At 48.1% G+C, this 12,302-nt stretch overlaps 1 protein-coding gene across 2 annotated transcripts in view; it reads left to right on the top strand.

Moving 5' to 3' along the window:
- The window catches only part of TLN2 (talin 2), a 440,503-nt gene that overhangs the window by 368,879 nt on the left and 59,322 nt on the right, over nt 1-12,302 (top strand). For both annotated transcript variants that reach the window (XM_039218977.1, XM_039218971.1), the window contains exon 43: nt 8,073-8,219. In XM_039218977.1, coding sequence (XP_039074908.1) covers nt 8,073-8,219 — 147 coding nt within the window. The remainder of the gene's footprint in view (nt 1-8,072; nt 8,220-12,302) is intronic.

The following is a 12,302-nucleotide window of genomic DNA, read 5'->3' as shown; positions in this document are numbered from 1 at the left end:
TATATCCTTTTGATACTTAATCTTCATAAAAATCCCATGGTGTAAGAAGGTTCCCATTGTACAGATGTGGAAACTGAGACTGCTTAGGTGAGTTGTTGCACATCACAGAAGAGGTGGACATGGAGTCAGGACTGAGCCTGCACCCTGTGAAAGCACAGGCCAATGGGTGAAGGCTTTGAAGAAAAACTAACAAAGCTAATCACAAAAATGGTACCTAAAACTGCCCGCAGCAAAGGCTGGAGAGCGGTCGGGAAAGTGGCAGGGAAGAGGCGACATTTGGCAAGTTGGTCTCAAGAAAAGAAATTACCTGGTACCTAAGAGTGGCCAGAGGCAGGCTAGGAAGAAGGAACAGCATATGCAAAGGTGTACGTAGGGTTACAGAAAGATTGCAGTATCTTTAGAAAATAGCACGCAGTCTGGTGTATGTGGAATGTGCAGAGGGTGGGGTCAGCAGGTGGGAGGGACAAACTGGGCCGTGTCGTGACAGGTGTCCTCTACACTCTACAGAGGCAGGGCTTTACTCTAAGCAGTGGGGAGGGACAGCCCCGCCAGAGGTTAGAAACACCATTCTAAGAGCAGCACGCACAGTATCTTAGACTAGGGGTTTCTTTGTGTACTTTTTCCAGTCATGTATCCAGCACCTAGAAAGAGCCTAATTCTTGGGATGCTAAAAAAATATTGAGAGCCAGTCATTGCCTTGAAGTTGTTCTCAGTGTTCTGGACAAAAATAAGTCTCATTGCTGAAATGATGAGGTCGAGCCAGAAGAACAAGAAGACCCTTTTGAATGACAGGTGCCCCTGGGTTGGACCAGCCCCCTTTGCACCTGCCCCAAACTGGAGAAGCTAGGACTTGCCTTCCAGACCCAGTTCTGGGTTGTCTTTTCTTCAGGGCTAAGTGCCACATGTCTACCCTGACCTGAGAGAGTTTTATTCTCAGCAGAATAACTGGAATTAGGATTCCAGTTTTCTGGTATTTTCGTAATGTTTATTTTTTATTTTGAGAGAGAGAGAGCAGAGGAGGGGCAGAGAGAGAGGGGGAGAAAGAATCCCAAGCCAGCTCCACCACACTGTCGACACAGAGCCCAATGTGGAGCTCGATCTCACGAACCCAGAGGTCATGACCTGAGCCAAAGTCAAGATTTGGACACTTAACCAGCTGAACCACACAGGTGCTCCAAGTTTTCTGGGTTTTTAAGATATTAGCCCATCCCTTTGGACTATAAGTTCGGAGCTCCATGTGGAATTCTGTCCTATACCAAGAAACTCATGGTTGGGAGCCTGTGTAGTGAGCACTGTAAGCTTTATAATGACCTCATCTGCTTGAAAATGGTGGCTGGACCTAAGAGTGGAACAGTTTGCAATGAATGATCGGAAGCATTGACCACAGGTGGAGACATGATGGGTGAAAGTCAGGTGGATATAGCTGTGTCTCCGCTCATTGGCATCCTTCAGCCTATGCTCTGTCTGCAGAGCGTGACAGGCTTGTCACAGAGGATGCCTAGGATACTACAAGCAGGCTCTTAGATCCTTTCCTAAGAAGCCTAATGCATAGATTCAATCACCTTTGGTGCTATTCTTCGGGAAAATATTTCCTAGGTGTTACTTGCTAGGTCTTTGGTGATGTGTGTGTGCATGTGTTAGACGTGGTGTGTCATGGCTTTCAGAGGAAATGCGGTTTAATGAAGATCAGTGGCTTTGATGTGGTGACAAAGAGGGTAAGCTTTGGGTCCAACATAATTAAATTCATTTCTTTGCTTTCTCATCTAAACAGTGGGGTCAATAGTGAATACCTCTCAGGGGTAGTTGTAGAGATTGACTGAGATAATGTGCCTGACACAGTAGGTATTCAAAAAAAGAAAAGAAAAGAAGTGACAGCCCCAGAGCCTGGTGCTAATGAGTCATATGATTACAAGGAATTTGCTGGGTAGCCTCCCCCTTACCCTGCGGAGCCCCCTTTTACCCTCATTGTTGACCCCCAAGATCTCCCTCTGCACTCACCCCTACCCCACCCAGTTCCCTCCTCCTTGACGGACCCCTCCTGCTTCTTCTGCCTGAGACCTTCCAGCAGATACACAGCCCTGTGCACTGTGGGGCACTTCTAATTATTAGTGGGTTTTTCTTTACCTTCTGCTAACAGTGAGATCTGTCTCCCAACCCCCTGTAGCCTTCTCCCATTTTCCACATTCCTGTGATGTCTGTGCCTGCTTTGCTGGCCTTTGTAGTTGAAGCACTATCATACAGAAATCAGGCTCCCTTGGAAGTAGACTTCAGACATGTTTCCAAAAAAGAACTGAGTCTGATGTTTCTCCGTGTTGTGCTGTGAGGAGCGGTAACAAGGAGCCCCTCCAGAATCTAAAATAATGAAGGCTCACGGTTGAGCCTTCTGACTCCACTTCCCAGATTGCTCTTGGTCTTTTAAGCACGCCTTCATTGAGCGCCTACTGTGTCTTTGGGTGTCTAAAACTAGTGTGCGCAGGTGGCCTGTGGGATGATAGGGACGCAGCTGTGGTAGAGACGAGGTTTGCCTTTGCAGGTTTGCCGTTGCAGTCACAGCAGGCGGCCCTGGGAGTGGCGTGGGGTACCTGGAGGAGGCTTCACAGACTCTCAGCTGACCCTTTAAGGGTCTGGGTCTTAAACGTGCGCATTGAAGGGGAGAGAGCTTGGATCTCCTCGTGCAAGAGGATGGGAAGATGATTGTTTCTCAGGCAGCCCAGAGCAAGGATGTGTTTTGTGTGTGTTTGGATGCCCCAGTGTGGAGAAAGCGTCCTTTACATTTTCCGAGTTCAGCAAGCAGTTCTGGGATTTACTGCCGCCCCCCCAAAACTTGCCTCTTGCACCCTCCTCAGCCCATATGGGAGCAATGCTCACTTCTCCCCAGAAACACACACTTGGCTTTAATGTGGGGGTACACAGTCTCTGACACTTGTGTGTCACCAGTGATCATCTCATTTGAAGTGAGATTTAGAGAAATACACACCTTCCAGTTTGGCCTTTTTTATCAATAAGGGGCTCTCTCTAGAGGGTAACGTGCAGGAAATGTCACCTTCCAGACTTCTGTCATCAAAATAAAGCAATCTGCACATGTTATGTTTTACTTCTCTGTACCATGAAATCAGTAATCAACCTAAATTACCAATTTCCGCCGTCACATCCCTTACAGAGCTTTGCATCCTGACACATTTGCCTCAAGACAACCACTCGTGATCTGACCGTTGAGATCTCTTCTTGATTCTTGTGACTTTCCAATTCCACAGACTCGGCGAGATCCTGTGGCTCACACAGCCGCTTCTTAGAATTCTTCTCTTTCAGCTAGTTCACCAAAAGAGTTACATTTAGGGGCACCTGGGTGGCTCAGTTGGTTGAGTGTCCTACTTCGGCTCAGATCATGATCTCACGGTTCGTGAGTTTGAGCCCTGCATCAGGCTCATTGCTGTAAACATGAAGCCTGCTTCAAATCCTCTGTCCCTTTCTTCTCTGCCCCTTCTCGACTGACATGCATGCATGTGCACATGCTCTTTCTCTCTCTCTCTCTCTCTCTCTCTTTTCAAAAATAAATTAAAATATTAAAAAAAAACAGTTACCATTTACCCTCTCTTCCTGGCCTACTTACCTTCTCATCCACCAAAGTGAAAATGTCATTTCTTGGGCCTTCAGAAGGGTCCTCTCCCCCTAAGGTAATGTCAGGACAGCCATGGTCACTGCTTAGGTGGCCACAATGCCCAGAGCGTGCAATACAAGCACTGACTCTCTGGCATCAGGTCCGATGTCCCAGTGTCAAGGCATTGTCCTCAATTTAGGCCCCAGCCATAAGCTCTGGGGCTCCCGGGCCACCCTCACTGTGACCTGGTAGTTACAAATTCAAGGGGTTCTCATTACCCCTCAGCTTCCATAATCTGCTAGAATGACTCAGATAACTCAGGAAATTTCTCTACTTACTATTACAGTTTTGTTACAAAGGAATATAAACCAGCCAAAAGAAGAGATCCAGAAGGTGAGGTCTGTGGGGGGTGGGTCCTAAACATGTCCCAAGGAGGAGTCACCTTCCCAAGCTTATTGACATGCATCCCCATCCAGGGAAGCCCTCTCCAGCTTTGCTATGCACAGTGGTATTGGGATTTCAGTACATAGGCTTGATTGATTGGATTTAGTCCTATGACCAGTGACTCAGTCTCCAGCCCCATCTTGTCCCCAGAGGGCAGGCTGATAGCATGTTGCTCAAAGCCACAACCCTCTAATCACATGGTTGGTCTTTCCAGCAGGGCCAGCCCCCATCCTGAAATTGCCTACTGGCCACCATGAGTCACTGTCTTAGCGTAAACTAATGTGTGGTCCGGGGGGCCCACCAGGAATAGCAGGCAGTCCTTGGTCGCTTGGGAAGAGCTAAGCCTCCCTCCCAGGAGCCTAGAGCACAGATGAGCCAGATACTGTACTGTTGCACACTGGGTGATGTGCTGGGGTGGGGCTCACCTGGCGGCTGGCTACCAGCTGTTGGAAGGTTATGCAGGCTCAGGCCTGGGGAGCTCCAGCAAGCAGACTGGGGAACTGTGCCTGGCAGCACATTCATGGTCAAGAGTGGAGCCCACAATGGCAGATAGAGCTGAGATACTAGAGGATGGATTGATGCTGAAATGCCCAAGAAGGCATTGAATGACGGGGGCCCGGCCAACTTTGGGAGCAGTAGCAAGTCCTCAGGCCCTTTGACTTTGCCATATGCTGCTTGTGTGGCTTTACCTTATTTAAAAGCTCCCTGTTTGGGGGGGAAAGACTGAAGTTTCCCTTTATAGATGGCATATTCCCTATATTAAGGGTTGTTTTTTTTTTCCAGTAGTGCTGATAAATTTGACCTGATCAGACCATCTGCTCCTTTTCCTTTAGACCAGTGGCATCAGTTCAGCAGATGGCCCGCCGGTGGGTGGCATTCGTCATCCACCAGATCTGTAAGCTTTAGTGCTCAAGCTCCAGTTTTCAGATTGTGACCGTCGGGCGGGGGGGGGGGGGGGGTGTCTCTCTGGCAGGGATGTTGTCCAACCCTCCCCTTGCAGTGGGCTGTGAGGGTGAACGGGACCTGCATCACAGCAATGAGCCCAGTGCCTGGCGCAGAGGAGTCCCTAAGGAATGTTAGCAGCTGCCTGCTGTTCCTGCTGTCCCGTGCATTGACATTTGTCATTATTCCTGGTTCCCTGTCATCTGGAACGAAGCAGTGACTGTCAAATGCTAAAATACCTAACCCAAGATAAAAGCACACAGGTTATGGAACTAGTTGGAAAGTCCCATCGGGCCCACAGGCTGCCTCCTGCACTGTATTAAGTACACACTAGCCCTTGGCATCTTGCCCGCCTCCACGTGAACATCGCTAGGTATTCTTGCTCCAGTCCCAATCGCTGCAGCCGGAGGGAGCCCACTTGATGGTCCAAGGTAGGAAGGAAGGGCCAGGGCCCATTCTGACTCCCCTCCAGCCCTGTCTCTGCCGTCTGCTCTGCCATCCAGGACCACTCAGCAGCATAAAAACAGATGGTTCCGTTATTATCTAACCAAGCCTCTCCAGATGAGAAACTTGCACCAACAGCCTGTGAAGGTTATCCTTTAAAAAAAAATTAGGCATGAAAGTAAAAATGAATGTCTCACCCTTTACATCAGCCTCACCTGGGGACTTGATCAGACCCTTCATTTCCTCTGTGCATCTAGAGGGAAGCAGACCTTGGCGAGGAGCACACAGTCTGACTGAAGAATGGGCAGGAGCTGTGCCCCAGGCGCTGTGCCAGGCCCTTCACATACGGTGTTTCAGCTCGTCTTTGGGGTGCTCATTCCCTCTGCCTCTGGACCTTTGCACAGGCTGTGTCCTCTGCCTGGAAGCCTCTCCCTTTTCTCCCCTCCCCACCCCATCAACTCTGCTAAGACTCCGGTCTCTTCCTCCAAGTCTCCACTTCATCTTGGACACCGCCTCTGAGCAGTCTTGCCTGACCCCCAGGGCTGCCTTAGGAGCGCTTCTTATGGACTGTCACAGTTCACTATTGCTGCAGACAAGCCATCCTAAAACAGTGACTTCAAACAACACCACTTTAGTATGATCTCTGGTGGGTCTGCAGATCCACTGGGCTCAGCAAGGTAGTTCTCACTCAGTCCCTCCTGCCACTGCAGCCAGATGATGGCTGGGGCTTGGATGACAGACACTCGGTCACTCCCAGGTCTGGTGCTTGAGCTGAAATCAGATGTTGAGGGGGCTGGGGCTCCATGGGCCGCCCTTTCTAGCTCTGTGTGGTCTCCCCATGCGGTCTGCCCAGCATACCGCCTCAAGACAGCCACCCTTCTTAGCCAGCGGCTGAGACTTCACAGGACCAAGTCCTGAGAGAGCACAGGGCAGAAGCTGTATCGTTTTCCATTGGTGAGTCTCTCTTCCCAGTGTCCTTTTCTCTGAGGCCTTTGTCCCTTGATGACCGTCTATCTCCAGGGTTGCTTCTCAGGGCTCCAGGAATCCGAGGGGAGGGCAAGGAGGGCTGCTGGAGGAGGTGGTATTTAGGCTGGGCCTTGAAAGAGGGCTGGGATTAGCATGGGGGGAGGGGAGGAGGCGAACACAATAGAAGCAGCTGCTGCTGGCCTCAGGTGACAGGGTGGAGCTGTGAGGAGGCTGCCAGGTGAGGCAGGTGGTGGAGGGAGGCTGCCTCCTTGCCCCACCCCCCATGGATGGCCTGTGGAATAGAAAAGGAGCACACGGGTCTGGGCAAGAGGCAAGGGATCTCTGTTCTTCAAGGTCATTTGTCATCATTAACTTCTCAGTTGATTTTAGCCACAGTGGTCAGTGATGCACATTTGTGCGCCCCAGCGCCTGGAGTGTCACTGTTCTGACCCTGACTACCTGACATTATGTCAAGCTTCCCTAGGCTCGGGCACCTACTAGGCTGCTCTTATTATAAATACACAGTGATGCACCCATATCATCTCAGCAGAGCCTTGTTACCATTTTTCCATCGTGCTGAGGAAGCAAAGCCCAGGACCACTTCGCTAGTTAGATGTGGATCCAGAGCTGGAACCCAGCTTTTCTGATGTCAGGACCTTGCTTCTTTCTCCTGCATCTTGCTTCCCCAGGAGGTGTTTTTCAGGGAGCCTGACACCACTGTTGGTTCATCTTTTCATTCACTCATTCAGCCAGTGCCTACTCTGTCTTGTCCCGCATGCAGTACGCCTGCAATCATTAGAACCTCTCCAGGTGTTGGTCAGGGGGAACTCATGAGCCCTCGAGACTTTGCCTGCGGAATGGACGTCTGTCCCTGGAGAATCTGGCTCACTCATCCCTCCAACCTCATGGCAGCGTAATTTGTGACCTAATTATCAAACCTGTTCGTCTTTCTGCAGATTTATTTCTTTGCCACATACCTACATCAATCTTATGGAATACAGGGGTGTCCACCAGCTTTGAAGAGAAGTGCATTTGTTGTAAACAATTTTTTTTACTTTGTATTAGTTCTTTTAATGTTTCTTTAATGTTTTATTTACTTTTGAGACAGAGTGCAAGTAGGGGAGGGGCAGAGAGAGAGAGAGAGATAGACAGAATCCAAAGCAGGCTCCAGGCTCCAAGCTGTGAGCACAGAGCCTGATGCGGGGCTCAAACCCACAGACTGGGAGATCATGACCTGAGCCAAAGTTGGATGCTTAATCGACTGAGCCACGCAGATGCCCCTATATTCGTTGTTGTTTTTGTTATTTTTAATTAAACCCATCAACTTGCATATTTGGGAATCTGTGGCATTCTCTTTCTGCCACCCTGAACACGCTAACTCAAAACTGGTCCTGTCATAAGATGCTACATGATATTGTGATTTTTTTCTTCTAAATTAGAAAAGAAGGTCTTTTTCTGTTTTCCTTTGTGATTTTTAGTGCTTTTGCAAACAAATGTGCCAACATAATAGAAGGAAAAACCCAGAATACATTGTTCTGCTCCATCATGGAGATACGGTTTTGTATTGTGCCTTTTTAAGGTTATACTTAAAAGCAGTGAAGTGATTCTGAGGAGACTGAGCACCATTTTCTTCTGCATATGGAAACTTCTCGCAATCCTCTCCCCTGTCCCTTCTCAGGCCCAGCACACCCACGACGCCATCACAGAGGCTGCCCAGCTCATGAAGGAGGCCGTCGACGACATCATGGTGACCCTGAATGAAGCAGCCAGCGAAGTGGGACTGGTGGGAGGCATGGTCGATGCCATTGCAGAGGCCATGAGCAAGGTAGGCCCAGGCATCCACGTGCTCACGTCGCCATTGATGTGCTCACCCTTGACTTGCCCACCCTTGATGCCATTTTTTCCTCAGCTTCTCTCAGACGTGGCGCCCAGGCGCTTTTCTCTAAGGAGTGGTCAGTCAAAGCGGATATGAGTGAGCCTCCTCTTGAGCGTTCTGATTAATATACACATGTTCTATCCTGCATCCAACATAGTATTCGTTCCTTGTTTCTTCATTACGTTGTAAGCCACTCTCACCCTGACTTCCAGTTTTATGCAGGGGAAAGACAATGGAGATGGAGAAGGTATCACTGGTTCCTTCACTTAGAAAATGGAAATAATTACTTACCTCCCCTGTTTACCTCGCAGAGTTGTCATGGGGAACAGACAGCAAAGTGACTTAGTGAAGTGATTCCCAAGTGCTGGTCTTTGGAATAACTACCTAGGAATCACAGGGAGCACATTCTCAGACCCTACCCCAGCCCTAATCAATTGGAATCTCTGTGGGGTTGAGACTAGGCATCTCTGTAGTTTTTTATTTATTATTATTTTTTTTTATTTTTGAGAGAGAGAGAGTGTGTGAGCAGGGAAGAGGCAGAGAGAGAGGGAAACACAGAATCCAAAGCAGGCTCCAGGCTCTGAGCTGTCAGCACAGAGCCGGACATGGGGCTCAAAGCCCTGAACCGTGAAATCATGACCTGAACTGAAGTCCGGCGCTTAACTGACTGAGCCACCCAGGTGCCCCGGAATCTCTATATTTTTTTAAAACTCCCCATGGTTTTGGTATCTACAGATGCCAGTATGTAGACAGAAGTAGTATGTGTGAAAGCCGGTGGTGAACTCTTGTGGACACTGGGCATAGAAGATAACCGGAGAATTATTTCTCCTCCAGTGACCCCTCCGTTGACTTGGATCAGTAGGGAAGTGGGACTGGAGAGTGTTTCCTGCTCTTTCCCCAAGGAGTCCTTCACTAGTCATGTCAGTTTGATAGTAAAATTAACAATTGTTCATCAACATCTAATTGCCTTTCTTGGATAGCACAGCCAAGAACTTGAGATTTTGTCTGTGTCTTGAAATGTCCATTGTCAAATTGTAAATACGTTATTACGGTTTTCAGGATAATAAGTGGTCTTTAATTGCTAATTTAGAGAAGATTGGTTGGTACGTATCTCCATAAAGAGGTGATAGCCCGAAACTATAATTAAGATAATTCTCCATAAACATCACAAGCCAGGCTGAGATGCTGGGGCTCCTTCAGAGATCCCGGGCGTGCCTTGTCAGAGCTCTCCAGTAATTTCTGCTGTGGGCTTCTCATGCCTCAAATATGGACAGTTTGGCAGAAAACAAATGAAGTTCCCCTCTTTCTAAAGGCCTTTGGGTAAGTCTCAGTGGGTTTGTTTGGCCTCCAGGATGTCAAAACACCAGAGCTTTGAAAGTAAGCCATGTGCTTACCAAGGTTATTAAATAATGGAGCTCAAGTTTTCTCAATACAAAATAGAAATTCATATGGTAAGCTTTTCTTTCCTAGGAGAAGGTATTTTTCAGAATCACTCTAATGATAGAGAAGAGTTCCATCAGTCCCTGCAATATGGAAGTCAGATTCTTAAAGTCTTTCTTTTTTTTTGATGGCCTTTGAGCCTTGCCATAGTGTGACGGCTTTTCAGTAAAGAAAGCAGCTTTCCTACTGGCTGCCATCAGCGGTGTAACTGCTGCTCTCTCACTCAGCCCAGGACACATTTGATTCTTTTAGAAGGGCTGGGACAGAAGTCTGGCGATACTTGATAGCAATAATTAGGAACATGACCCACAGAGACCAGGAACAAAGGGGTTTTTCCCTCAGTTCCGCAGGGTATACAGGTGGTATTTCATTGGTACCCCTAAACTCAGACCTACCCCGACCTGCCATCCAGGGCCCAATGTACCATCCAGTGCCTCTTCCCCATTCTCCCTTTGCTCAGTCCCCCCACAACCTGCCCATCACTACGCACTTTGTATTAAGTGATATTCCAGGTCCTTTGAACCCCTAAGCATTGAGGTGTTAGGATTTGCTCATTTTCTTATTCTGGTTAGTTGGCTACAATATTGATACGCTGTTATCATCATTTGAACTTCTCAAAGCCATTGCGTGATTGGCGGAAAAAACCGAAGTGCACCCAAAGTTGATTCTAACTCGGACGTAATTTGTGCCAGTTTGGTGCTTCTGCTGTGGAGGTTCTTCTAGGAATTCTCTCTCCATGCCTAAGCACCAGAAGGTTGGGGAAGTGATAGGTTAATATGAAGCAGTCAGCTTTCTGGGTGACCTTGGAAAAATCACTCAAGCCCTCTGAACCTTGGTTTCCTCATTCAGTGAGGTTAGTGTTTCTTAGCCTTGGGGATTTTGTGACCTACTACCTTTTCTTTATTTGCTTTTTTTGTTTGGGTTGTTAGATGGTGGTGGTGGTGGTGGTGGTTTATTCTTTTTGACCAGGGACGGAGATGAAAAAAAAAATCCTGCTATCTGCATCAGTACTATTTCATATATGAAGGATCATGTTAATACCCCCTCAAAAAAAGTATCATCTCAGAGTAAAGGAAAGTTCTTTAAGTAAATTTGAAATACAAAAATTTGGTCACTTTGTTCTTAATTTTCTCACTGTCTTTAGATTGGTAGGTTTGCCATAGTGGCCTATGGCCACTGTGTTCTAAGCTGCCCTCCAGCTCCAGCTTCCTGGTGTGTTTGTAGTTAGGCCGCATCTCATAGGAAATCTCCCAACACATTGCTGGACTCTTAGAAGATGCCCAGTCAGTCTCTACAGAGAGAATGAGTCCACAACTCAGTCCTCATTTGACCAGCAGGTCCCCCATAGTGTAATGGAGATGTTTGATGGCAGCTTTATCCCTGATAAAGAAGCTTAAAAAAATCTAGCCTGGAGCTTGTACTGATGCGTTGATGGAAATTATATTCCCGAGCTATGCAGCCACCTCATACATAGGCTATAGTGATACGCTCCTTTGGCTCATATTATAGTGAGTGCCTGCTTGTGACATTGCGCTGTTATATGGAGCAACATTTCCTAGTTGCCCCTTGGTCCCTAGTCCCTGCCCAGACTTCAGACTGTCTGGCAAAGGAAGATCTTCTCAAATATGTCATTGTCTACCCCAAACCTCACCATTTTTCCTCATGATTTCAAGGTTCTTCATCAGACAAATCAGCTTCATTCCCACTGCTCTCAACAGCCTCTCTTCTGTTCACTATACTGACTCTACCTGTATTCATTTCTCTTTACTCTGCCTCCTTACCTGCAATACCATTCAGCAATCAGTGTTGACAGTAGCAATGGTGATGGTGGTAGAGATGGGTTGCCTTTCTCATCCGCATAGTCCTCATTGATATTATTATCATCATCTTTATTATCCTGGTCATCGTCTCTTCCTTCATGTGGCTCTTGACCAGGTATGGTCTCAGTTGATGTGCCCTACAACTTCCTGATGCTAGGAAGTCTCCAAAGAACGACCTGAGACTCAGAGTTTAAGTAACCAGCTTGAGGCCCATTCACAAGCCCTGGAACCAGGCCTTGAATAGAGGTCTTCTGGGCCACTATGACCCCAACCCTTCGAGAGGCAGAGTCAAGTCTGACTTGTTCCAACTCTTCCCCCCACAATGGTCTCTCCCATCTCTCAATTCCTATTGCTTTCAGTCAGATGAGCAATAAGTTATTCCCAGCGGTTCCAATTCCTTGGCTTCTCCATCTTAGATCAGAAGTGAGTTTGAGGGTGTAGACCTCTGTGGGCTCCACCATTCCTAGGGAAGCCCTTCATGATGTAGATTCTGCCTCCTCTCCTGGCTCATCTTCTGCCATTCTGTGCTTCCCTAGAGATGTGTAGCTCATGCCCACCGCCAGATGCTTGGACGCTAACCCTGCCTCTTGGAACATCTCCTCCACCTTTTGTGTGTAGCAGACTCCAACCCTCTTAAGACTTGGCAGAAATGTCCTTCCTCCAAAGTGCCCTCCCTCCCCTCTCAGACAAGGCTTGGGGCCCCCTTGCCTGTGTACCCCTACTGCCGTCTTTGCACCTCTGTTAACGTCCTTATCACCCAAGCTGAGGGGTG

The sequence above is a fragment of the Hyaena hyaena genome, unplaced genomic scaffold (assembly GCF_003009895.1).
Source record: "Hyaena hyaena isolate Hyena2069 unplaced genomic scaffold, ASM300989v1 scaffold_15, whole genome shotgun sequence".
Classification (NCBI taxonomy): domain Eukaryota; kingdom Metazoa; phylum Chordata; class Mammalia; order Carnivora; family Hyaenidae; genus Hyaena; species Hyaena hyaena.
The sequence above is the reverse complement of the archived record's forward strand: the minus strand, read 5'-3'. Positions and strand labels throughout refer to the sequence as shown.